General features: G+C 40.6%; 2 protein-coding genes and 1 non-coding gene across 3 annotated transcripts; 2 read left to right on the forward strand and 1 right to left on the reverse strand.

Annotated features, from left to right (window-relative positions):
- Positions 1–334: 334 nt before the first annotated feature.
- On the forward strand, positions 335–5,138 carry LOC135494486 (uncharacterized). Its single transcript, XM_064782519.1, has 4 exons — positions 335–368; positions 1,003–1,116; positions 1,573–1,627; positions 2,016–5,138. Exons 2-4 carry the CDS (start codon positions 1,012–1,014, stop codon positions 2,738–2,740), a joined length of 885 nt encoding a protein of 294 aa, XP_064638589.1. The 5' UTR covers positions 335–368; positions 1,003–1,011; the 3' UTR covers positions 2,741–5,138.
- Positions 3,208–27,564, reverse strand: LOC135495017 (uncharacterized). The gene is made up of 64 exons (XM_064783405.1): positions 27,519–27,564; positions 26,012–26,110; positions 25,632–25,649; positions 24,809–25,150; positions 24,385–24,501; positions 23,961–23,990; positions 23,633–23,656; positions 23,378–23,392; positions 22,863–22,964; positions 22,443–22,472; positions 22,096–22,119; positions 21,807–21,842; positions 21,530–21,631; positions 21,168–21,197; positions 20,863–20,886; positions 20,604–20,618; positions 20,241–20,348; positions 20,002–20,031; positions 19,598–19,621; positions 19,278–19,301; positions 18,936–19,061; positions 18,435–18,557; positions 18,025–18,147; positions 17,724–17,843; positions 17,497–17,619; positions 17,194–17,313; positions 16,963–17,085; positions 16,757–16,879; positions 16,551–16,673; positions 16,345–16,467; positions 16,139–16,261; positions 15,933–16,055; positions 15,727–15,849; positions 15,520–15,642; positions 15,318–15,440; positions 15,113–15,235; positions 14,826–14,855; positions 12,631–12,705; positions 12,334–12,363; positions 12,037–12,069; positions 11,722–11,775; positions 11,207–11,281; positions 10,752–10,781; positions 10,444–10,476; positions 10,174–10,197; positions 9,902–9,931; positions 9,603–9,677; positions 9,347–9,376; positions 9,044–9,076; positions 8,531–8,554; positions 7,705–8,241; positions 7,414–7,443; positions 7,181–7,276; positions 6,958–6,987; positions 6,397–6,420; positions 6,061–6,075; positions 5,769–5,798; positions 5,390–5,485; positions 5,057–5,086; positions 4,718–4,741; positions 4,462–4,476; positions 3,902–3,943; positions 3,643–3,660; positions 3,208–3,281 (listed from the first exon to the last, which is right to left on the reverse strand). The coding sequence occupies exons 2-64, from the start codon at positions 26,088–26,090 to the stop codon at positions 3,265–3,267; spliced, it is 4,719 nt and encodes a 1,572-aa protein (XP_064639475.1). The 5' UTR covers positions 26,091–26,110; positions 27,519–27,564; the 3' UTR covers positions 3,208–3,264.
- On the forward strand, positions 11,942–12,014 carry Trnar-ucg (transfer RNA arginine (anticodon UCG)). The gene has a single exon. It is a non-coding gene; the product is annotated as a tRNA-Arg (tRNA).
- Positions 27,565–27,586: the final 22 nt, after the last annotated feature.

Below are 27,586 nucleotides of genomic sequence, written 5' to 3' on the forward strand. Positions count from 1 at the left end.
AGGCGAGTTTCCGCGTATGAATAATGTTGATATTTTACTACCCATTGTCCGGCGCTCAAGCATATAGTTCTAAAGTGATTTCCAATAGGATTCAAATAAGACAAATCCTCCAATCAAAGCTACTAAGTTAACTTAAAATAATAAGTTAAGCCCATTTGTCTTTATTCCGTAAAGAAGAATTAAACCAATTTGCGGGCAATGATTTCCTCGATTTTAGTCGGAGGTAGTCGGACTTTTCCGGTCAAGCTGCGTATTTTGCCCAAAATGGCGAACACTGTGTGCAGAGACATATACAGTGTCTCACAAATCCAATAGATGGCGCAGTATGGAATATTTCGGAAAATAGTGTAATTCACCACAGATATCAGGTAATTTATCGTTTGCATCTTTAATTAGGCCTATGGAAAACTGACTGTTGCTTTTGTGTGGCAATCAATCTTACCTCTATGCAGCATTGCCGTTAGGAAATATCGGCAATCGGGAAATATTTCGATAACCAGCGGGAAGAGGATACACTCCGGATGCAGTGGACCGCGGCCTCGTTGCACCAGCGGGAGGAGGATATGCCTACACCCCGGATGCAGTGGACCGGCCTTCGTTCTCAATGCAGATTTGAACACCGGCTGGGATGGTCCAGCGCCTAAAAGGGAATAAGAGCGAACCAGTTCACCCCGTGTGACATTTTTTTACATTCAGTTTTCTCGGTAGATCAAAACCCTACCTTCTGGCGACATAAGCATTCAATTTATAGATGAATACATGATACACAAACTATAATTGGCACAAAAATCCTTATCTTTTCATAAATGAGTGGTCTCGTACTTGTTCGACAGAGCTCCCCGGTTATCACCTACTGTTGGCCTGATGTAATTTAACGTGATATCAAATTTGGAAAAAAACGGCTTTGGCCTACATGTATTGGCTGTCATTGTTAAGACTGGCACAGTGTTGGCCTGAGAAATTAGGCCTAAAATCTTGTATCCCGTTTTTGACTTCTTTTAGAACAATATCATGGCTGTGATACTGCGCCCAGCAACGGACAAAGACCTTTCCTCGTTTAATAAATGGATGGCTAAACTGGGATGGGCGTATTCAACAGACTTGAAATACCAACAGGTAAGACCATGTCGATCTATTGGTGTTGTGCGTCGGTATCCTCCGTCCGCAGCTGCGACCAGTCAGTCGTGAAAGGAGGCGACTTCAGGACTGGCACAAGACGATAAATCGGCATGGGTATGACGTATACCGGAGTCTTTCGAAGAAGTATTCCTGAGGCATATCACCCATCCTGAGGAAATCAGGGGTTAATGTTCGCTTCTTCGGCCCTGCACACAAATCCCTGATTTCCTCAGGATGCGTATATCACCCCATTCATCACAATGAGCACATAGTGTCATTTAGGTTTACCTCGTTCTCCTCACTGAGTCAGTTTTTTAAAATAGCATGTCTGGTCAGGTAGACAGTGCTGGTCATAGCAGATCCGCATATATAGGCAGATATAGGCCTATACTGCATCCAAAAAAACTGCTGAGTATACACACATGTACATGTATTCTGACATTTCATATTCAGGCCTGTGCATCATCATTTGATGTGACCGTCGCCGAAGTGGACGGCGAGGCGGCCGGTAAGTGACCTTTTTGTTTTTGTAGATGCCATTCCGTTGCAATTGCATCGAGCACCATTTGCAGAAAGCTGAGTTTTTGGTCGAATCCATACAGATGAAATTGACTTGACCAGTCCAATCGTGCAAACTCTGCTTTACCCTGTCTGCAAATAGGGCAATGGGCCCAATATCAAAATGGAACAAGAGCGCTCGTATTACACAGGCGAGTGAGCATGAAGGGTGCTTGCTTGTTGTTCAACAATTTCTCGATACAGCCAGACACAAACCACCCTTCCGCTAAGCAGGGCTATCCTTTTCATTATCGACGTCACCTATATAAAAAAATTGGTGATAATTCATGCTTTTTAAGAAAATACTAAGTACCCATCTGCCTACACCTTTCTTTCAGGCATCGCTGTTTGGGCCAAGGTTACAGATAACCTCTTCCAGTTGACTGACCTTGTTGTGGACGAGCAAGTCCGCGGTAAGGGGGTCGGCAAACGACTCGTGGAAAATCCCCCTGAATTTACGAAAGGCAAGAATCGTTGGTTGAACGCTGTTGAAAGTGCTCTCGACTTTTACCCCAAGTTCGGGTACACCATCCAGGCCGAGGGAGAATACAGTCACATACGAGGTCATCCAAAGGTCACGAGCGAGGCAACAAAGGTCAAGGCCAATGATGCTACGAATGATGTCACGATTACTGATGTCGGCCAAACGAGTTTCACTGAATTCCTCCGGTATGAAAGGTCTGTCATCAACAACCTCCATAAAGAGATGGAATCCCTGATGAAGAGTGTGGCAGATTCGGGCACCGTGATTCTCGCAAAGCACGCTGGGAAAACCGTGGGCGTGGCTTTGCAGCGTTTCGACGAGAGCACAAAAATCTGCCGACTTGTCCTATTCGCAGATAGTTCAGATGTCGCAATCAAAATCATTTCATTCATTACTCTGAATCATCTTAAAGACCACGAGCTGCTTTTGACTGTACCAATGTTGACCAGCAATACTCGAGCTCTGGCCGAATATTTTGACTTGGAAATTGTGCGGTTTGGGAGAGCGATGTTCAACCTTCGGGATGCGTTCAAGACAGATGTTGACATAGAGAAGGTCTACTCCTACATACCGATCTAGTCATGAACAATATCGTCTGGGCTAGTCGAGACGCCAGCGGTCAACAATCTACTCTGCAGTCTAGTTTACAATCTACCTTGGTCTAGTTGGCATCTACCGTGGTCTAGTTGGCAACTTGCCAACTAGACCACGGTAGATTGTAAACAATCCACTAAGTCTCTTCCGGAAGTCTGCTTAACAATGGCATATATACTACTGGACAATTACTGGAGCAAAAGAGACAATACTACTGGTGTTAACAGTATTGTCTTTAACGCCAAATTCCAGATTTATGTTTCAATGAGTAACTAACCTTAAACACTACTGCTATCTGAGTAAAAGCTCATTCGATACGCTCGACAATCCATTTGGTTTGAGGATAACAAATGAAGACAAGAACACAAGGTCTATCGTCACCAGAAAAGTCTATAATTTTGAGAATGAAAGTATTTATTTGTTCCACTGCTTCCTTCGAAAGTACCAACAAAGAATCGAGAAATATCACGACGTTCCTGGTCTACGCTTCTTTAGTAACCAACTCACGATCACCCAGTGGACGAATCTGAAACAACAAAAATTATGCGTTTTTTAGATAAATACATGTACGACGAGAACATAAAGGAATATCTATTGCCACTGGGCAGGTATGCCGCACATTGGATGCTCACTCGATACGGAGGCAGCACTCCTATATTGTTATTGATCCATAAAGGTTCAAAGATGGCCAGCATTTCATCCAACATCTTTGTAGCTGTACTGCTTCACTGTTCACGAATTGTCTTTGTATTGCCTTTAAATGATGTTCGAGGTTAGATATTGAAGTGTGGGGTTAGTACTGCCTGACTGTTCTTATTCAAAACTGGAGTTTGGTCCAGATCGCGGAATACACACATGGAAAGGGAGAAACCACGTTGACTACTTACAGCTTGTTCTGGAATAACCTAAAACGAGCACATAAAGTTGGTGTGTTGACAGTTTGCAAGGAACATGAAAAATATAGAGTAACAGTGATTCGAAAAAGTGTCGACACAATACAATGTCAATTACGTGTTTTTGATCTCTGTCCTGAATTTAACTTGACACGTCCAACCCTACCCCTGCATCAGCGAACAATGGAGCAGGACTACTCAACGGGGGACTATGTCTACGTTCCCATCGTTGATAGAGGTGGCTGTTACTTACTGCTGCTTGTTCGCATGGGCGTGGTGTAAGACCGAGTGGATGCTGAAACACCAAGGATCGTGATAAGGTGCGAAGGTTGACCATTCATGCTCCGGCCATCATTGTCAAGAAGAGATGGCTAAGGCATGTTTTCCACATCTTTGGTGTTTCCATACAGAAGGCAGCCAGAGCTAGCGACCACGACTTTTTAATAGGGGAACACATAGAAATGTGTCACTCTTGTTTTCCAACGCACTCTAAAACAATGAGAGGAAAAAGAAATACTCGGAATCATCACACCTGTACTGGTACATGGATTGTCAAAGTGGTAAACACAATCAGAAGTAAACTCTACAATAAAGACTAGTAAATGCTTTTACTTCAGTTTTGTACAGAAAGGCCTAGTGAAAATGTACATGGAGATTTAGATAAAAGCATTTGCTAGTCTTTATTCATATCACCCATTAACTCGATTGCATCGATAGCTATCTGTCCTTCTTCATGAGCGTGCAATCTGACTGTGATAATTCAAGATGTATTGCACCAGCCAAGTGGTTCTTTTAACCCGGTGTATTACTTACACGACCAACTGATTCCTATTGAAGAGAAGAGGTGTTTAAATTAGGATGCAAATGTTAACATAGTGCATGTCCTCTTAAAAGTGGTAGTTGTAACTTTTTGTGTGCGGTCACTTTGGTATAATTTGAAGGTATGAAGTCATGGGCAGCGCTTGACGACAAGCGACACACATACTGGAACACTACTCATCGAGATAGTGTCAACTAAATGCTCTACATTGTATGCTAATAGTTACTTAGAAATAGTTCTGATAGTTACCATACTTGGCCGCGTTCGTCTTCACTAAACAAAGAAGAAACAATAACGATACTTTCATTTATCGTTTAGGGATCTAAAAAATATGAGCATAGTAAAACAAGGTTCTCAGTTTGTGGCTGTCGATGAAGTGAGAGCCCTGTGACCGATTTAAAAGAACGGATCGGGGCCTGTTGTATCTAGATGTGTGGTAGAGCTGTATCTTATCTTGACGGTTCCTGCCACCAGCTGTCACCTTAAACTGTGATTATGTACAGACCATCAGCACTCCATACTTCGAACTCCTACCCGTATGATAATATAGGGCCAACTGCATTTATTCAATGAAATACTGATACTTACACCAAGCCGTGAACAGTTTAAAGTCGGACACTAGAACAAAAAGTGAAAAATAAAAAACATACATTCTAGCTAGAAAGAACAAGGGGTAGTATTTTCTTATTATTGATTGTCGAAAGATGATTGGAAACAAAGAAAGCTGACCCCGGACAAAAACACGATCAGTAGGCATGGTAGGAACAAGGCTGTCGTGACAACACGATTTGTACATGTATCAGAATGCAAGAATTGAGCAGCGATAAGTATGAGGTAGTACAATGTCCACAGAAGATTGGAACAGAATACCTACATATTTCAACCTGAATGGTGTTGGTCTTTTACAAAAGTCAAACTCACCTTTGCAGTTGGTTCCTTTAGCCGTTGTTCCTGAAGGACATTTACCATACGCTCCAAACATTGTCAGAGGGAAGGTTTGCCCGGAGGCGGATTGCACTGAGGAAATGGAATATGATGCTTTAATCAGTCGAGGAAACGAGTACGTTTTCTTTGAAAAGTTAACAATAATGATGATAAATTCTAGACTGCAGCTGTGGTAGTGAGGAGTCATCCAATAGCCGCAATCAGACAATGATAGTCAAGGTTTATAAAGAATATGAAAACCAACTCCCTACACAACATTTGTGGTTAATTGCAAGGCAATGATATTCCACAGTTACAGTCTAAATATGATTTAAAGGATCGATCTAGAGTTTTCGTTTGATACTCAGTTACTTACTGGTTTGCATCGGCTGGGTGGAGGTAGTGGCTGAATGTCAACGAGAACAAGTGACCCATATCATTATATTTAGACTCCGACTACATACAATGTACAAAATATTCAGATTTTCATTGTTATCATTGGTATCATAAAGAGAGAACAAGAAAACCAAAAAGAAAGAGACGATCGTGCGTGATTCCTACTCGGTGTTTATAAAACTACATGAACATTATCAGCAATACGTATTTGTCCATAGAATTAATAATTCTGCATTTCCAAGAGAAAAAAGTCATCTGTTTGTTCAACTTACCAGTCCAGCTGATTCCTAGAAGAAGAAAAATGCTTTAAAAACCGAACTGGCCATGGGATACTTCGAAACAATCAACATGCCTGTATTTGTAAACTCGATCAGTGCGTGAAAAATTCCTGATCATATTGGTGATATCTCTTGGATGGCAGTTCGAGGCTTGTTTGAGGCTATATCCTTGAATGAGATTGTCATTCTTATATTACATTTGGTCAAATCGATAAATTATTCATGTCTACCACCTTGGAAATTAATACACTTTGTCGAAACTATACAATCATTAAGATGAAGTTTTATTAAGAACAAGAATACTAAATACGTTAGAAAAGATGTTGTTACCATATTTGGCTGCATTCGTCTTCACTACAAAACCAGAAACATCAATTACATTAGATTTGACCTAGACCTAGGTCTATGTGACCAGACATTATTATTATGATGAGACTCGTAGACAGAGGATGTGACTACAGAAGTGGGCGAGCCATACACGAGATGGGCATCATTAACAAGACACTTCATGAGTGGGAATCGGGAGTCCTCAGCCAAAGGATGTTGTGGAGAGGCTTTTTGGGGAGACGAAAGCCGGTGGTAGCAGCGAACACTGCCACTGCTTGCCTATACATGTATATGGGGAAATGGTTTTGAGACTCGACTCATTGGGTGATATGAATAAAGAGAAGTTAATGCTTTTATCTAAAACTCCAAGTACATTTACACTTGGCCTTTCTGTACAAAATTGAAGTAAAAGCATTTGCTAGCCTTTAGCCTGTCTATTCGAGAAAGTGTAGTTCCCTTTACTGCCACTGCCATAGATCCATTTGCTAGCTCACTGTCTGCAATCCTTTGACAAGTCCCTTTGATGTCATTACTAGGAGATCTGTTTGTAGATTTGATACTTACACCAAGTTATGAATAGACTGGCGCTGGTCACTGGAATAGATAATTTGGAACACTTAACAAACTGATCAAAAACGACGTCTCGGACAAGAAGTAGTGATGCGATGGACAGTTGTACAGTTATATTTGCAATGCAACTAGCATTTCATCCAATTCTACTTTGAATCATATCATGTCATTCAAGACCATTGGGAGAGAAAGCACACGTTCTGACTGTCATCCTCACCTTTGCAGTTGGTTCCACTGGCCGCTGTTCCTGAAGGACATTTACCATACGCTCCAAACATTGTCAGAGGGAAGGTTTGCCCAGATGAGAATTGCACTGGAAAATAAGTAGGCATGTTATGATATCTTTATTAGACGTCTCAGGGCAGCATTTCACGTCACTACTCTAATAAGAGTCCAAAACGTAATTAAGTTGGGACTGGGTTTTGATGTAATTTTTTCTTCGTTACTTACTGGTAGAAGTGCTGGTACTGGTCGAAGAGGCTGAAATAGCAAGATGCTTGTCTATTCAAGAGAACGATATGAGAAGTTTATAACATATCAAATGGAAAAGGGAACCATCCAATCCAATCAATCGCCATCAATGTCATCAGCATATGATGGTGTCTAGTTATGGTATTCAGCGAAGGAGTTATCATGTTGTTCGTCTAGTGCATCTTTGCATATTCGTACTGTTCATGGAAGAAGCTGTCTAATCTTCTATATGAATATAGTTTACAAGAGACCATGAAAAGGCATTCGTACTTTGTCCTGATCCGTGGTTGTCCCCGGATATGTGTCCTTCTTCAAACCCTGAAGATCCACCACCCGATTCGTGGCTGTCTCCAGATGTGTGTCCTACTTCATACCCTCCCGATCCGTGGCTGTCCCCAGACGTATGACCTACTTCATATCCGTCTGATCCGTGGCTGTCCCCTGCTGTGTGTCCTTCCTCATACCCTCCCGATCCGTGGCTGTCCCCAGACGTATGACCTACTTCATATCCTTCTGAGCCGTGGCTGTCCCCTGCTGTGTGTCCTTCCTCAAACCCTCCCGATCCGTGGCTGTCCCCAGATGTGTGTCCTTCCTCATACCCTCCCGATCCGTGGCTGTCCCCAGATGTGTGGCCCTCCTCATAGTCTGATCCATGCTCGTCGCCAGATGTGTGGCCCTCCTCATAGTCTGATCCATGCTCGTCGCCAGATGTGTGGCCCTCCTCATAGTCTGATCCATGCTCGTCGCCCCACGTGTGACCTTCCTCATAGTCATAGTCGCCAGACGTGTGACCCTCCTCTTTCCCTTCTACAGTTTAACGAAGAGAAAAGCACACTTTATGAAAAATCAAAGTAACCGAGAGAGGGAGAACATATACTGTCGATGTTGTCCATTCCCATGCCTGATGCTGAAAACATTCCTTATAAACTGACTGCTGATATTATCACATACTGATGATGTCATTTTTTCTTTCTCAACTGTGCTTGTCAGTATTTACTTTATGGAAAATATTTTGATCATGAGAATTTGATAACTAGAGTCCTGGGCAAATGATTGTCATCTGACTACGCCATACCTCTGACTGTATAAGACTTACCAGTTGGGAAGCTAAGATTGGTGACTGAAAGACGAAATATGCAGTTAGTCACCTTTGTTTTCTTATTTATATTAATCCAACTTCTCAGGCAAGGCATTACTACGGTGAGAAACGCTGGCGTTTAATATAAATATTAAAGATGTTTGTAAGGCGTCAACCAGCTGGTTCATCTTCGATCATCTTCCTGTCCACTTACACTCGTCCTACGTATACACGTGATGCCTCACTAATATTTTAGATACATGTATTGTAGATATTTGAGGCATTTGCATGGAGGGGCATAAACTATGCCAGATGGCAACTGGATCCCTATAAAAGCTTTGTGTCCTCTCTTTGCGACAGTGCACATACAAGAACAATTGTCCCATGGTCTAACCCATGAGCTGATTGCCAATGAATTGATCAGTTTACGTAATGGCATTACTCTCTTGTTCATTTGGGCCATGGACGGACTGAATGCCCTATTGACATGACATAGCGAAAACTGCTTTAAGTTTGCATGGCCATACTTACTTTTTATGAAGTATTTGGCAGCATTTGCTTTCACTGTTAAGAAAACAACAACAAAATATCTTAAATCAGCGTTGCCCTCATTCAAACCGAATTTACAAATTTGTGGTTGATTCTGATTTGTTCTTTCTTTACTAATCTGTGCTAGACAATGTTAACCTAAATTCATATAAATCAGTTTTACGGAGATACAGTTTTAATTATTTAACAAGTTCAATTAATGATGACTTATATATTTATACAAAGATCAACGTTATACTCTTAAAAGCACATCAAAATATTACTTTTTGGTAATTTCATACTTACGCCATGTGACGAACATCATGAACTTGTTGACTATAAACAAAGCAATGGGTTATTTTATATCAGTTGCTGGTTAGTTCTTTGTTCGCTGATGTTTGGTTATTCTTTTGAAGATTGACAGAGATTCGAAAAAGCAGGTGTCCATTTATCATCATCATTTCGGAATCGTGTTCCTTTCGGAACTTTCCCAGAATTGTTGAGACATTTGTGATTCCAGATAGAATTAACAAGGAAAGGTCTAGCAATGTCGGTAACTTACTGACACAGTTGTTTCCCTTTTTCTCAGTGCCCTTCGGGCAAACACCCTTGAAGAAGTAGATGGAATAACTACCATCTGAAATATGAGAAAGGTCATGCTTGGTCAAGCCAGTGCAGCCACGAACCATACACAGAAGTCCATTGTGCAGCCATATCATCGAAACATTCGGATAGAGTTCGCGTTATACTCTGACTGAAGACAAACGGACAAAATGATGTTATAAATGCCAAGAGCAATCTTGTCTGAAGTACCATACATGTCAATCTATTGAGATCTTCATGAATCCTGATCTCTCCTACCTGGCTTGAATTGAGTTGTATCCAACGTGACTGAAGCGAAAATAACGTATGGTCATATTATTTGATGCATTGAATCATTACATGCAAATGTAAAAAAAACCAGTGTGACTACAGCATGTGTCCACTCAAAAGAGAAATCATGTAATCTTGTCAAAACTGAAATACCTCCTCGACCACAATTGTTTCAGGGATTTCCCTAAGTTTGATCAGAATGCATCTTTAGCCAATTTTTAAACAATTGAACAGCAATTATTTAAGTGTCTAATACTTACCCCAAGGAATGTTTAGTTTTGAGACTTAATAGAAAGAGAGGTAGAATTAGATGAAAGAAGAGAGAATGGAAAGGATGCTTCCAACAGTCACAGTTGGAAAAGGAATTGGAAGTAATATGCAACAAATGCAGCCCACAAAAGAACTGACCTGCTATTGAATGGGACAATACACAGCATATTTCCACAAGTAAACCAAACTCTTTTTAAGAAGTATCTAAATCGACTTAACACAACGGTAGTCTAGATCGACGTTTACAGAGGTTTACTTACTGTCGATGTTATAAGTCGCAGCATTTACTCTAACTGTTTAAAGAAGAATATGATATTGCTACGTCATACTTTTAGAAGACCTAAACCTATTCTCTGCCGTGTGAACGACAGTGCCATGAGTGAACAGAGTTCTTTAAAAACGTCCAGATGGATGAGCAAGTTATAAGATAATAGTTCTCAGTTCTAACAGGCATTGTATTAGGTGGTATTGTAAGGGATGTCACGAAAGAAGACTCATCAGATAAATGAAAAGAAACAAATTTCTCTTTCATAATGAATGACAGTAAACATCTTGATTGGCTACTTACACCAACTTATGAATAGGTTGAACTGCTTGACTGAAAAACAAAACAAATACACCCAGTTGAATAATTAAGTCTTGAAAGAACAGGTTGGAGGCTCTTTGAATTGATTGCAGAGGACGTTAGGATGTTCACACCAGAATATCCGTCTGAGGATGCCTTTCTAGCCCTGCAGGTGCAAGGCTTGTCACATCATCCACGGCATCAGATGGGGAAACTTAGTGAATTTGACATGGAAACACCTACAGGACTGTCCCCTGTACCAGGATTTACGAAATAGATTCTGGCCAAAGGACACGAAGGTCGAAGAAAAGCTGTGGGGAACACAGCCGGACCTTCGGGCGACAAGCCGCTTCATCTCCGCCACAGGACTGAGGTTATAGTACTTAGGCAGGTTGAACGCTGAAGAAGAAGAAGAAGAAGACATGGAAACAGAGCAGAGATGTTGGAGAATTACTTACTGAGACAGGTGTTTCCTTCCTTGATGGTTCCCACTGGACATACACCATTGAACAACGTGACCGAAAATGTACCCCCTGAAACATAGAATTTCTCTATGTAGGTTCTCTAATAGCGTCAAGAGTGTACTGAAATCTCCCAGCCAATCTACTACAGGACAGGACAGAAAAAGTGTCCCATCCTCTGTCCTCCCTGTCAATCCATAACTGCCCCACAATATCATATTGATGATTTTCCCCTTCAAATTTCTTGGCAGAAGTGCTTACAGATTCCTCACCGTAAATAAGCTGGCACAATGTTACAAAACATGGATTCCCACAAAAAAATACATACAATTTAAGTATTTTTATATGTTATTATAATTTGGTTCTCCATCTTTAAGATATTACTGAAACACAAGAAATTCATCGATATTATGAGCAGTTTCTAAATTCCTTATTTAGCCAATTCTATTTTTAGCTGTATGGATTGTAAAGTAATCTTCAGATAACAGACACTTAGCTACCGGTTGACATACCTTGTTTCAATTCGTTTTGAGTGATGATGACGGATGGGAACGTTACTTGCGTTACTAAATGTGTATAAGAAGGTAACATTATGATATATGTGATCAACAACAGTTAGTCCCAGGTGATAATCTTGAACTAAAAATACAGGAAGATTTTGGACAACTGGAGGATTTGACAGGCTAATGGCTTTTATCAATAAGTTTCCCAAATGTCTTAATAAGGTCAGCTGGCCTCGTGGCCTAATGGACAAGGCGTCTGACTTCGAATCAGAAGATTGCAGGTTCGAGTCCTGCCGGGGTCGATATTTTTGTATAAATACTTACTGTCAATGTTTAATTTCACAGCATTCTTTTGCACTGTAAACAAAACATGACATAAAAACACTAATGACTTCTAATAAAGTTTTTGATTTATGAAATGAACTGTGGGGAGGTACTGGGTTGGTAATTACACTCTGAAGATAGCAAGATGTGATCATAGCGAAACTGAATGCAGATAGAAATTCGGGTTTGTGGGTCTCAATCACGTTTTTAAAGAACTTTAGATAATATTACTCAGAGAACATTTATTTCTCAATTCAAATACAACTGATTTTTGTGGCTTTGTTTGTTTTTACTTACACCAAATGATGAACAGGTTGAACTGTTTTACTGGAAGGGAATTGACGATGATAGTCAGTATCTGATGAGTTCAAATTAATATCTTACGAACAATTCTACTAAAACTAACAATCTATATTAGTTACTACCATCAATGTAAAAAACAGGGTGGAATTAGATAAAAAGTTTCCATGCTGCCGTTTGGAAAGTAGAATTTTATCTAACCCATGGTTTCACCAAAGCCAGCTGTTGGCTCTCTCATCTGACATGTGGTAGGCCTCCACCATATACATGATAAAGATAACACCATCTACTTACTGACACAGTTGTTTCCGACCAGCTCAGTTCCTTGTGGACACTTCCCATTGAATATTGAGATGGATATTGAGCCTCCTATTAGGGAAATAAAGAAAACACAACAGTTAAGTAAACTTGTTGAAGGGGTTCATAATTCTACATACTAGAAGAGTGTCTTCGAATCTAGGAACTGGAAGAAGAGGGAGCGTGCTCTGCATTTCTTAACAGAATTCCTGGACAGGTGTGATCCAAAATTTCATAAGTGGTCAGTTTTAAAAAGTTTACATCAGGATCAGCGCTTGATAAACGTACATAAATGATTAATAACAAGAAATTTTTCAAAAAACACGAAAAAGTAGTTTCGCAGGGGTTCGAACCCGTGACCATCCAATCCATAGCGCAACCGTCTAACCGCTGAGGCCATCAAGGCTTTAATGATAGAGCGGGATTTTTGTTGTTGAGGTCGTCGCCATGTTGAAAAAGCGCAATGATTGTGACGAGGTCTCGCTGGCGGAAGGGTAATTGGGTACAAATAGTTCCAAGCTAATCGTATAACTCAATATTGCGACAGATTTTTCTTGATATATCGTATTTATATAGCTCGGTGATATAAAAGATAATGTTGGTAGTTGATTTTAATGTTTGAATGGCTTTCTCAAATATGTTTTTAGAAGCGAGGTCAACAGGGTCAAAAGAAATAGTCTTTGGCGCCAATGATGTGAGCAATGGCGAAATTGAATTAAGATTCGAGTCGATTCTATTGGAGTCGAAGTGTGCATGCACAAGGCAATCGTATTTATATAGCTCCGTGCACGTGATTTGAAGGGACAATTTGGGTGTGTGATTTAGGTGACCAGAAAGATGATATGTTATTTGAATCTGTCCGCCTGCTCATCACTGTAGTTACAAACTAAATGCTCATCACTAATAATGAATTTAGCGCTGACTTGTCAAACCATTCTCTGGAGTGCTCGAACACCTGGAATCAGCTTGAAAAGTTCGGGTGAAGGGGGTTTCTTCGTGATAATATTCATAATGGTATAAGATGATGGTATAAGAGTGCCGGCGAATCTAGGAACTGGAAGAAGAGGGAGCGTGCTTTGCATTTCTTATCAAAATTCCTTGACAGGTGTGTTCCAAAATTTCATAAGTGGTCAATTTAAAAAAGTTTACATCAATTAGGAGCCGTGCGTCTGGTGCACCCACTTGGATCCGCGCCTGATAAACGTACATAAATGATTAATAACAAGAAATTTTTCAAAAAAACACGAAAAAATAGTTTCGCCGGGATTCGAACCCGTGACCATCCAATCCATAGTGCAACCGTCTAACCGCCGAGGCCATCAAGGCTTCAATGATAGAATGGGATTTTCGTTGTTCATGTCGTCGCCATGTTGAAAAAGCGCAATGATTGTGACGAGGTCTCGCTGGCGGAAGGGTAATTGGGTGCAAATAGTTCCAAGCTAATCGTATAATTCAATATTGCGACAGATTTGTCTTGATATATCGTATTTATATAGCTCGGTGATATAAAAGATAATGTTGGTAGTTGATTTTAATGTTTGAATGGCTTTCTCAAAAATGTTTTTAGAAGCGAGGTCAACAGGGTCAAAAGAAATAGTCTTTGGCGCCAATGATGTGAGCAATGGCGAATTTGAATTAAGATTCGAGTCGATTCTTTTGGAGTCGGAAGTGTGCATGCACAAGGCAATCGTATTTATATAGCTCCGTGCACGTGATTTGAAGGGACAATTTGGGTGTGGGATTTAGGTGACCAGAAAGATGATATGTAATTTGAAGCTGTCCGCCTGCTCATCACTGTGGTTACAAACTAAATGCTCATCACTAATAATGAATTTATTTATTACTCATGCTACTACTGCTGTTGTTCTTGTTCTTGTGAAACGAACAAAGAGCAAATGAGTGTGTGATCGAAACATCAGCATAAAGAAAGAAAGGGTCAAGTTGTGAAAAAGCAAGTTAAGGAACTCACTCGAACAGGCTGCATCTTCCACCAAGTGAGCAACAAACCTGTTTTGAAACAACTGGACCCTGTTCGCAAAACTATGGGATCCTAATGTTATGTTTTAACACTCTCCAGCATGTGGCCTCGTGGCCTAATGGATAAGGTCTCTGACACCAGTCCAGTAGATTGCGGGTTCGAGACTTGTCAGGGTCAATATATTTTTATTTCCGTGATAATATTCATTACTTACCTGGCTTGATTTCTGATTGGGTTATGACGCCTGAGAGAAGAGAGAAATATTACACGTTAGCTATATAAATTCATTTTATTATCTCACAGTGCTATCCTTTTACCATTGCTGTTATGAATTACAGTAAATTGAATTGATATACTGCGGAAGACTTGTTTCATTTGGTCATACACAAGTGAACAAACTGGCCTGTTCAAACACATGAAATAAACATTGAGATGAAGATAGTTGGCACTCGCATCATCAAAGTAAGGATAGAATGATGTAATACAACAAAAAACACTTACCTTTACAACCAGTGGCTTTATCATATTCAAAGCCTTTGTTACATTTGCAATCATACCCACCAGCCTTTGGTGCACACGTGGCATCTCCCTTGCAGGGTTTCGTGGTCTTACAGAGGTCAATCACTGAAGAAAGATGAAATAAACTTAGTTCCTCCAGAAAAACAAGCCAGATAGATCACGAAGTAAATTAGGAAACTAAACTCACTTTTGCATCCGGTGCCTTTAACATATTCATAGTCCTTCTTGCATGAGCAGGTGAAGCCTCCAGCTTTAGGAGTACATGTGGCGCCACCCTTGCAGGGTTTCGTCGTCTTACAGAGGTCAATCACTGAAGAAAGATGAAATAAACTTAGTTCCTGCAGAAAAAACAAGCCAGATCACGAAGTAAATAAGGAAACTGAACTCACTTTTGCATCCGGTGCCTTTAACATATTCATAGTCCTTCTTGCATGAGCAGGTGAAGCCTCCAGCTTTAGGAGTACATGTGGCGCCACCCTGGCAGGGTTTCGTGGTCTTACAGAGGTCAATCACTGAAGAAAGATGAAATAAACTTAGTTCCTCCAGAAAAAAACAAGCCAGATAGATCACGAAGTAAATTAGGAAACTGAACTCACTTTTGCATCCGGTGCCTTTAACATATTCATAGTCCTTCTTGCATGAGCAGGTGAAGCCTCCAGCTTTAGGAGTACATGTGGCGCCACCCTTGCATGGTTTCGTCGTCTTACAGAGGTCAATCACTGAAGAAAGATGAAATAAACTTAGTTCCTCCAGAAAAAACAAGCCAGATAGATGACGAAGTTAATTAGGAAACTGAACTCACTTTTGCATCCGGTGCCTTTAACATATTCATAGTCCTTCTTGCATGAGCAGGTGAAGCCTCCAGCTTTAGGAGTACATGTGGCGCCACCCTTGCAGGGTTTCTTCGTCTTACAGAGGTCAATCACTGAAGAAAGATGAAATAAACTTAGTTCCTGCAGAAAAAACAAGCCAGATAGATCACGAAGTGAATAAGGAAACTGAACTCACTTTTGCATCCGGTGCCTTTAACATATTCATAGTCCTTCTTGCATGAGCAGGTGAAGCCTCCAGCTTTAGGAGTACATGTGGCGCCACCCTTGCAGGGTTTCGTGGTCTTACAGAGGTCAATCACTGAAGAAAGATGAAATAAACTTAGTTCCTCCAGAAAAAACAAGCCAGATAGATCACGAAGTGAATAAGGAAACTGAACTCACTTTTGCATCCGGTGCCTTTAACATATTCATAGTCCTTCTTGCATGAGCAGGTGAAGCCTCCAGCTTTAGGAGTACACGTGGCATCTCCCTTGCAGGGTTTCTTCGTCTTACAGAGGTCAATCACTGAAGAAAGATGAAATAAACTTAGTTCCTCCAGAAAAAACAAGCCAGATAGATCACAAAGTGAATAAGGAAACTGAACTCACTTTTGCATCCGGTGCCTTTAACATATTCGTAGTCCTTCTTGCATGAGCAGGTGAAGCCTCCAGCTTTAGGAGTACATGTGGCGCCACCCTTGCAGGGTTTCGTGGTCTTACAGAGGTCAATCACTGAAGAAAGATGAAATATACTTAGTTCCTCCAGAAAAAACAAGCCAGATAGATCACGAAGTGAATAAGGAAACTGAACTCACTTTTGCATCCGGTGCCTTTAACATATTCATAGTCCTTCTTGCATGAGCAGGTGAAGCCTCCAGCTTTAGGAGTACATGTGGCGCCACCCTTGCAGGGTTTCGTGGTCTTACAGAGGTCAATCACTGAAGAAAGATGAAATAAACTTAGTTCCTCCAGAAAAAACAAGCCAGATAGATCACGAAGTGAATAAGGAAACTGAACTCACTTTTGCATCCGGTGCCTTTAACATATTCATAGTCCTTCTTGCATGAGCAGGTGAAGCCTCCAGCTTTAGGAGTACATGTGGCACCCCCCTTGCAGGGTTTCGTGGTCTTACAGAGGTCAATCACTGAAAACACTTAAAGTTATCAGTCAAGTCAAGCACACATCGTACACACGCATAAACAAAAAATGCAGTTCAAGAAGGCTCACAACGGTTTTAACGAAATCAACTCACTTTTACAGCCAGTGCCCTTGTATTCATAATCCTTCTTGCATGTGCAGGTGAATGCTCCGGGTTTAGGAACACATGTGGCATCTCCTTTGCAGGGTTTCGTCGTCTTGCACAGGTCGATCACTGAAAAAATGTAAGATGAACTGCAAACGTAGCTTTTGATAACTTTAGGGAAATTAAGACACATTCTATGGGAACATTCAGAAGTGTCAGATAAACCGTCAATTCTGCATGGCTGAAAAATTAAGTAGTGACAAACGAAATTCAACATAACCAAAGAGAAAGTGATGAATGAACTCCACTCACTTTTGCATCCGGTTGCTTTTATGTATTCATAATCCTTCTTACACTGACACGTGTAACCTCCAACCTTAGGAAGACATACAGCATCTCCCTTACATGGCTTGGTGGTTTTGCAGAGGTCAATCACTGAAAAGAAAGATAAATTACAGAACTTATGACTCCAAGAAAAAACCTGTTATCAAAAGACAGAGGGAATTTCAACTTTCCAATTGAATGCAGGGTCTACTCACTTTTGCACCCGGTGCCTTTAATGTATTCGTAGTCCTTCTTACATTTGCACTCGTAGCTCCCAACTTTAGGTGTGCAGGTGGCATCTCCAGAACAGGGTTTTGTCTGACACAGATCGATCACTGAAAGGAAAAACAGTGTCGAACATATGCCAAGAAGACAACTCTTGCAGACAAGTGGAAGGAAGGGATGTTTTTATCTCTTGCACTTTGAAGAAAGTGTAGAATAGTTGACTAGTCGTTAAAGACAATTGACATGCCAAGTGGACAAAGAGTAACAAAAGTAAAACAACAATGAACTCACTTTTACATCCAGTGCCTGCATCATACTCGTAGTTCTTTTTACAAGTGCAGTCATAACCACCCTTCTTAGCAGCACAGGTGGCCCCTCCCTTACACGGCTTTTTGGTCGTACAGTGGTTGATCACTGGCGATGATGAATTGGGAGTCAGCCTCAAACAGGACAGGTCATGATAATGCAAAGACTATTATCTACTAAGGATATTGAAAAACTAAACTTGGTGTCAACTTTAGCTTGGCGTCATCTCTTTGAGTTAAGGCCTTTAGACATAACACTCAATCTAACCCCAAGTCCGTAGCCTAAGGTAATGCTTTTGAGCAACCAGGCTCTGTAGACTAATCATAAAGTGTGATTGAATCTCGATAGTCACGAATCATTGAGATTTGCTATCTGAATGAATAGAGTCTACTCACTTTGGCATCCGGAATCAATCTTATATTCAAAGTCTTTCTTACAGTTGCAATCATAACCTCCTTGTTTAGGTTTACACGTGGCATCACCCTTACATGGTTTCTTGGTCACACACAGGTCAATCACTGAAACGAAGAACCCTTTTTTTAACAAAGTAGAACCCTTTTTTTAACAAAGTATACTAGCTTGGCTTTCTAACATCTTATACTTTATGTGTAATTAATTTATCAGTACAAGTCTTTAAACAATGTTAAAAGTCTTATTAATTTCTTTGCACATATTTACAGGTAACTGCTCATTATATGTTATTTGTACAACTTTTCCAGCTACTGAAACGTTTTTATGGACAACAGCTGAAACTTCATTTGATAACCTAAGAATGCTGCTATGCGTTTTTATTTCCGATATTATAGCTGCCTTTAACCTCTCAAATGTTTGCCAAAAAAGATTATATCTGCTTAAAGGAAGTTAGTTAAACTGGTACAGCAGAGAAACGTGTTTACCTTTGCATCCTGAGCTCTTATCATATTCGTAGTTCGTTTCACACTTGCACTCGTAACTCCCAGTCTTAGGAACACATTTGGCAGTACCTTTACATGGAGTCTTGGTGTCCGTACAAAGGTCCACAGCTAGTTTTAGAAGAAATGAAATAACATGTACGTATCTGAACTACTGAATAACATGTGTCAAATTAAACTAACATCAACAGCTAATTCCTGTCATCTATGCATTAGTTAACGACTAACGGGTGTAGCTTTATTTTGTTGTCGTTTGCAGAAAGTTAGACCTAACATTCCTTTCTAAGGGCATAACATCTTGATGGTCGAGACATACAACTAACTTACCATTTAACATGCTTAACGTGATTCCTGATAAGAATAAAGTAAGAATTTGATATAACTAAATAATGTATTGACTTTATTGTACAAACATGTAAAACAGACATTGGGAAGACATTGTCAATTAACTAATATGTGAACGCTGACTCTTGAGCAAAAATTATATTGAAGTATCTGACAATTCCTGCATTGGTGTACTTTTACTGTCAGAACATAATTTATGAGCCTTCATACACATTTAGCAACATGAGAGACATATAAATGTTGTCAATGACACTGATGTGAAAGCAAGAACTAACAGGTAATCATATACAAGTTAGACTTACCAATTTTTGGCCCAGTGTTTTGAACTTGTGAATGAAAATAACACGAATATGAAAATATAGCAAAATAGTGATTGATATTCTATGAAATAACGTACTATCAGGGGCTGAAAAGCATCTGAAGCTATAAAATTGGAAGTGGTCACTATTTTCTTTGCCATATGATGCACATTGAAACTGATTAATTTTGTAATGTTATTTTTCCATTTTAACATGGAACAAGATAAGTTTTACTCTGAACCTTTTGATAATCACCAATGCTGGGACAGTAGTCGCCCTTGCAACATTTCCCGCTGATTCATGAGAAAACATTGGTACAACATTGATTGACTAGAGTCATGTTTTCGAACTCTTTGAAAGCACTTTAAGGCTAAATGTCTGCTGAATGATTCTTGTATTCGACTTACCCCAGGTCAAAAACAAATTGACGCTGGTGACTGAAATACAATATACATAGCATTTCATGTGTCAGTCATGAAGAGGGGAGAAGGGGAGGGTTGGAATCTTGATGTAATACAAAAAGTTTCGTTCACGCAGCAGCTTTAAATTGACAAGACATTTGCCGCATCAGTTTGAGCATTGGCAGCAGTGATTATATTGACCGTTTATGTTAAAACTATTGAAGATATAAGATAATGGACGTTACCTTTACACATGGAGCCGTCAATCACTGATCCCTTTGGACAGACACCCTTGAATAGGATCAGTGGGAATGTCATTCCAAGCTTGAAGCTAACTGTTACGCTGGAAGAATCTACAATGGATAAGCATGTCATGACTATCACATCGTCACAAGAAATGAGCATTTACCTACAATACGATTCCATACAATTTTATGGGCACACTTGGCAACAGTCTCATGCGCGCTGAGTATTTACGATGAAGAAACCAATAATTATACATTTGGCCAGGACCACCGTTTTAATGGTATACTACCGGGAGAAGACATCATCATCTGATTATCTGGATTTCGCACGAAGTTACGCTAAACTGCAACTGTTATACTTACAAGACCATGAAATGCCTATAGGAATATAATAGAAAAAACGTTACCAGCAAATTCTGATGTGATATCACCACCTCCAGTAAAGCTTACGATTGAGAAGAGAGAATGAATTAAAATCATTTCGTGGCAATGTCTGTATAAGTGAAATTAAACGAATCATGATAATCAGTTCTTAAAGTTATCATTGTATATCATTATGAAAGACATATAGTGCTTCTCCACAGTAAAATTAGGCATTTCATAAATATAATCTTTGTCTTACCAAATTTCATAGCGTTGATCTTGACTGTAAAGGTGAGAAGAAAATATGACAAATGGTTATGAATGAGCAAAGTATGACGAAATGGTATCTAAACCCCTCGGTTATTCGGGTCACATTCAAGGTCACACGAATCTAGGTCACACGAATCTAGGTCACATACTGCTTAGAGCATATAGTGATATTTCAGAATTCAATTTGACAGTTACTGTTTTGTTGGATTTCAACCAAAGGTAGATAGAAATTGTCATTTGGTTGATACGTTTTTCTAAAACCGATGAGATCTGATCGGAACGTAATTTACTTACCCCAATTTAGAAAAAGTTGCACGTTTGTTACTGAAGAATTGAATTGAAAAGGTCAAAGCTTATTGATGAAATCATTATAACTACAGCTCTACTTTCAAATGTGTCATACCTCATGGGAGATGAATCCGAAATTGCATAACCTTTGGTATGATATCTTATTTTCGCCCAGCCCCGTAGTCGCGTGATAGATAAAGGTCATTAGAAACAGAAATATGCGAACTTCCCTGCAGAATGCCCTTGTCCGTACGACAGTAACGATGGTTATTGGTGATACTAAGTGAAGGCCTACATGTGTTCTCGGACAACGCCCTTATCATGGTCACAGCTGGAGAAAATGAAATTTGATAATGAGTTCTACTCACCAGTGCACATCTTCCCCGATGTCTTCGTCCCTGAAGGGCATGTTCCCTTGAACATACTGATGCTATAACTGTTACCCATTTTCACCTCGACAATAGTCTGGGCTGAAAGATAATTTTAAATACGTTATAGGATTATGAAGTACAGTATTTACCTGAACCAATATACAAATGACTGCACTCTTAGAAATAAAGTTTTTTAGATTTTGAAAAACACTTTGGCCAACACAGATACACAATCCGTAGAGGTTTTTAGTTATGAGGAATAAATGGTACCTACTTGGGGGTGGGTATGTGAAGCCCGTCATTGTAATTCCTATTGAAAAGAAGCAGGATAATGATGAGATTATAACATAAATGAGACTCAGATGAAACTCTTTCAAGCAATTCATAATCACTAATCAGTTTTTTAATCCAGGTTTTTCCCATTCTCATTCTCTCCGTTTCTATTGATACCTTAGTAGGCTATAAGGCATCAAATGATGATTTCATGTTTATGTTGATTGCAAGAAGAGTAACTGTGCTCACCACGACATTTTAAACGGATTAAAGTGTGGAACGAGACTTACCGAAGGTAGTACCATACAACTTCACTGCAAAATATAGATTGGAAACATTTCAAATATTTTGACCTGGGCGTATATCTTTGAAGCGATGAAGTCAAAACTATGAAGTTTTCAATAGCGGAGTATTTGTTGTTAGGAGCGGCGTTTCGGTCTTTAAATCATCGGGAAAGTATTACCGCACACCAACCACGACCCCCATAGATCTCGTTTCTTCCCGCCATTGTGTCATTTTAAAACGAACAAATATGGCAAACTGGGACGGATTTCGGGTGAGGCTGGGAAAAATTCGTTGTCGAGACGACGGAGGCCACAAGATTTCCATTGTGGATGTAAGACAGTGCAAGACTCACCCCACTGGTTGAACAGCTGTATATTCGTGACTGAAATCAGAAAGATGACATCCTGTTTGACTCAATAACGCTTATACATTGTAATTCGCTGAATACTGGGACAGAAAGTGATGGTGAGGTTTACATCTCTTTACGTGGAGTTCATCGTAATCTTTAGTTCTAAAATTGTTGTCGTACCAACTTTTGAGGATCAAACGAATTGGTCCTTCCCAACAAAAGAAAAGATAGTTCAGAGTTGGGACAAAGAAGGCAAACATCAGGCATTCTGGCCCTTACAAGAAGCCTTATCAACGGATCATTCGCTCACTCGCTATCTTCCACACTCACTCACTCACTCACTCCCCACTCCTGCCACTTGACATTCACGTTAACAGTGCTACAGGGTAACAACTTGTCCATCAAAATCAAATTCATACCTACTCGAACACATCGATCCCTTCGTAACCGTCCCTGATGGACAAGCGCCCCTGAACAGTGTCAGGGGGAAGGTTTCACCCATATAGAAGGTTATCGAGCCTGAATCTGTAGAAAAGAGAGGGTAGATGTTGACTGTTAGAAAATCCGATATCGACCATTATCAATATCGTTATTGAACGTAAGAAATGACCCGCCTGTCTTTCCTGCAGATTAGAACAACATAATGACTTGAGTCTGCTTAAAGTTACCTCGCTACTTCACGCTACAAAATGATTGTTTTTCGTCAATATGAAGAACGAGTACGTATTGGCCAAATCCTTTTTTTGCTTAAGCGATAAAAGCGAAAGGTAATGATTGACCGGGTCTTCTTCTCTCTGCTCACCGACAGGCCATCAAACCGTTCTGTTTACATATGAAAGTTCTGGATGTTCTTTCAGCTCAGTTTTTATGTCACAATAAGTTCTGTTGGCGACATACAAGTATTTGACATAGTACAAGGCTACATGCAGAGTACTTACAGCTCCAAGAAAGTCCTGCAAATGTAGAAAATCCGAGAGCATGTACATAGTGGACAAGTGTGTAATAGAACTCACGGCAGGAAGAAAATTTCCTCGAGCTTGCTCTGTTTGATAATATACATGTTAGATCAGGATGATGATCCCGTGTTAATACATTGGTTTGACGGATAATGTTGTTTTTATTGCACTTGACAATGGCATTGCGGCCTTACACAATATACATCTGATATATTGAAGACGTGGAGGACATCTTACCGTATTGTTTAGCATTGGCAAATACTGAAAATATGCCACAATAATAATAAAAATTAGGATAGAAAATAGTACCGCAATAGCTGTCATTTTGGCCAATTGGAAGCTCTGAATCCTGTTTCAGCGAGACTGGTTTAAATTTTGGCCAATTGAAAGCTCTGGATCCTGCTTCATTGAGACTGGTTTAAATGTGAACCAATTAAAAGGGGCCATTCTGTTTATGGCTTAGGAAAGTGTCACTGAAAGAAAGAAACATCTGGCAAAAACCGTTTCAAAATATTTAAGCCTTCTGTGGTAAACCAATTGAATGTATTCTATGTTTGATACTTACACCACTGGATAAAAAGCTTCGTGCTGGTCACTGATGAAATGAAAGAATAGGAAAGGAACATTAAACGGACAGAGGCCATCGAGGTCGCCTCGTGCCATATTGGCCATATTGCCTGTACCGTAAATTGACCTACTTACGCTTTGAAAGGTAGGTCAAATTGACCTAAATATGACAAAAGCGACACCAACATTAAATTTCTCAATCATTGTGAATGACCAACAGGTGTCAACATTCCAGATTTAAATCTCCTACGAGCAGTGATCAAGAAACGAAGCCACACAAAACAGCACCATGAACGTCTGGCCAACACTCGGCACTAATGAACGTGTGCGAGGGATGAGCACACAACTGACTGGTATTCGACGATGACAAAACTGTGGCTTGAAAATCTTTATGTTCGAAAATAATGTCCGGTTTTGCTCACCGTTACACTCAGGTTCGCTGTACTCCCCGTCATCTTGCAGGTAGGTTGTACCAGATGGACATTTTCCTTTGAACTGCGACAGAAGGTAGTGCTCGCCCAATTTCACAATAATTACAACTGAAAGAGATACATTATTTGACTTAAAAATATGCTAGTTTGTTCCTTTGCAGACATGCAATAATCTACAAACATCAACTTATGCGCTGGCGGTGAATCTGATTACCAATGCATCATGTGAGTCCAATATGATAAATGATTTGAGAGGGGGATCGAGGCTTTGATGCGCCCTTGGACAGTGGTGTAACTGTCGGATGAGTAAGGAGAGTGGGATGTGTATGGAGAGGGAGGAGGCTTCATGGCCGGATCTAGGTCAGTGCCTTGACAGACTTGGGTTCAGACATGCCCGAACTGTGAATAGACCTACCACTGTGACTAGTGTCCTCGCTTCCCCCATGGCCAAACTCGTATTCGGATCCATGGCTTGTATCATCGCTGCCTCCGTGGCCGAACTCGTATTCAGACTCGTGGCTTGTATCATCGCTGCCTCCGTGGCCGAACTCATATTCGGACCCATGGCTTGTATCCCCGCTGCCTCCGTGGCCGGATTCAGAACCGTAACCATGGCTGGTGTCACTGCTACTGCCATGGCCGGACTCGTAACTTGATCCATAACTGGACTCGTGGCTGGTGTCGCCACTGCCTCCGTGGCCCGACTCGTAACTGCTGCTGCTACCCCATGAATCACCAGAATATCCGTCATCATAATCTAAAAATGTGAACAAGCAGTCGTGAGAAGAGTAGCATCCCTATATATAGCCCATTAAAATTGTCTTCGATCCGCAACGCCGTAGTGGGGCGGGCCAGTAGTGCCACTTGTAGTGGGGCAGAGCTGGTCTATAGCATCCCCTGGTGGATAATTGTAATCAAAACCATTTAGACAATCTTACGCTCTTAGAAACCCTATCATACTCTCTGAAACCCTCTTACAACCAAGGGAGGGAGAGGTAATTTGTTCCCATATTTGTGCATAGAATCTTGATTATTGAATTCTGCCGGGAATCGCGGGAGCCAACCTGCAGTGTTCATCATGACGAGACCTTCAAGTACATATTTGCGTGTTCTTGTCAACAAATGCGTCATCTTCTGGCATTACACTCTGTGAAGAGAGATGAACATTGATAAGTCTGGTTGCTTTTGAACAATTGAAAGCAAACTGACCGTAGATTTATATACAGTCCCGTACTTACCGCCGTCTCCATTATGTGCTGTAACATCAAAAAGAAGAATTGAGCTTGCCATGTTTTCGTGTTAGATCTTAGTTATGGTTTCTGGCCTGCTAATGAGTCTCACTTCACACCAACAAGGACAGTATCAACAAGGTAGATTTCTTGAAGTTTCGATAAAAGTGAGATTTCACTGATAATGTATTGTCAATGCTGAGTTGCGGTCGCGTAAGTCGTTATTTGACTATCACAGGCCGCCGAGTAAACAGGTAATGAGGGTACGAATGAGGGTACGAAATGAGGGTACGAATGAGGGTACGAAACCTAGAAACGTTTCAAATGCGTTTTGTTTTAAATCTGGAAAATTGTATTCTAAAGTTGGTACATAGAAGCATTGTACTCACCCTCTACTTTAAGGTGGGCCACCGCCAAGGCCAAAACAAAAAGGAGGACAGGCAGCCCGCTGGGTGATGATGCCACCATTTGGCTTTTGTAATTATACTCTGAAGAAGCAAGACAGGGAGAGAGATCGCTAGTTAAAGGGACGCTTGGACATAAAATTGAATGTTCATACAAAAAAGCTTGTAGCAGGACCGTGACTTCTTCAAACAGGATAATTTAGTAAGAAATTTGTTTGCAAGTGGTAGCGCATGGTGGTGAGCATGCAGGGGTACTATCCACCTGGCCAGGCTTATCCCACGCACACGTTGTCCATTTAAGGTGCCTCGCGATCGGCTCATAGTTATAGCTGTGTTATGGCCCGATTTCGACACGGGAATCTAAAGTGTTAAAGTCTGTAAAGAAGCAAAGGACACAAACACATAACGCACCATCCATATGAGGACCATCCATATGAGGACCATCCATATGAGGACCATCCATATGAGGACCATCCATATGAGGACCATCCATATGAGGACCATCCATATGAGGACCATCCATATGAGGACCATCCATATGAGGACCATCCATATGAGGACCATCCATATGAGGACCATCCATATGAGGACCATCCATATGAGGACCATCCATATGAGGACCATCCATATGAGGACCATCCATATGAGGACCATCCATATGAGGACCATCCATATGAGGACCATCCATATGAGGACCATCCATATGAGGACCATCCATATGAGGACCATCCATATGAGGACCATCCGTATGAGGACCATCCGTATGAGGACCATCCGTATGAGGACCATCCGTATGAGGACCATCCGTATGAGGACCATCCGTATGAGGACCATCCATATGAGGACCATCCATATGAGGACCATCCATATGAGGACCATCCATATGAGGACCATCCATATGAGGACCATCCATATGAGGACCATCCATATGAGGACCATCCATATGAGGACCATCCATATGAGGACCATCCTTATGAGGACCATCCATATGAGGACCATCCATATGAGGACCATCCATATGAGGACCATCCATATGAGGACCATCCATATGAGGACCATCCATATGAGGACCATCTATATGAGGACCATCCATATGAGGACCATCCATATGAGGACCATCCATATGAGGACCATCCATATGAGGACCATCCATATGAGGACCATCCATATGAGGACCATCCATATGGGAGAGTTTCGCACAGGCTGGCACATGCCCAGTTCCGAGTTAGTAATCATGCACATCACCCTCGAACGATTAATCACGACCAATCGGTAACATATGCCACGAATTTCGTATTAAAGTATCAGCAACTGGTGCGTAACTATTTCACCGACTTTTCTTTCATCAACTAAAAGGTTGGTTGAAAATTTCACAAAGGAAATTTGTATTCTCCTGAACTGATATATAAAAAAATATGTTTCTACCAAAATCCATGAATTTTCTCTCCTGGTACATGTACATCATACATTATTTCTGTGTGTTGTATCTTACCTTATCTGATTGTATGTCCCAAGTTGAATAAGTAAATCGAAATAGATAAATGTGCCCCGTCGACGGAG

Source organism: Lineus longissimus, chromosome 10 (genome assembly GCF_910592395.1).
Source record: "Lineus longissimus chromosome 10, tnLinLong1.2, whole genome shotgun sequence".
NCBI classification, from domain to species: Eukaryota; Metazoa; Nemertea; class Pilidiophora; order Heteronemertea; family Lineidae; genus Lineus; species Lineus longissimus.

Excerpts from the sequence above, each read along its gene's own strand:
- LOC135494486 (XM_064782519.1), top strand. The coding sequence starts at position 1,012 with ATGGCTGTGATACTGCGCCCAGCAACGGACAAAGACCTTTCCTCGTTT. Across the intron at positions 1,117-1,572 it reads CAGACTTGAAATACCAACAG|GCCTGTGCATCATCATTTGA; the intron begins GTAAGACCATGT and ends TTTCATATTCAG. Across the intron at positions 1,628-2,015 it reads AGTGGACGGCGAGGCGGCCG|GCATCGCTGTTTGGGCCAAG; the intron begins GTAAGTGACCTT and ends CCTTTCTTTCAG.
- LOC135495017 (XM_064783405.1), bottom strand. The coding sequence starts at position 26,090 with ATGGTGGCATCATCACCCAGCGGGCTGCCTGTCCTCCTTTTTGTTTTG. Across the intron at positions 16,468-16,550 it reads TAAAGGCACCGGATGCAAAA|TGATTGACCTCTGTAAGACG; the intron begins GTGAGTTCAGTT and ends ATCTTTCTTCAG. Across the intron at positions 14,856-15,112 it reads TAAAGCCACTGGTTGTAAAG|GCGTCATAACCCAATCAGAA; the intron begins GTAAGTGTTTTT and ends CTCTTCTCTCAG.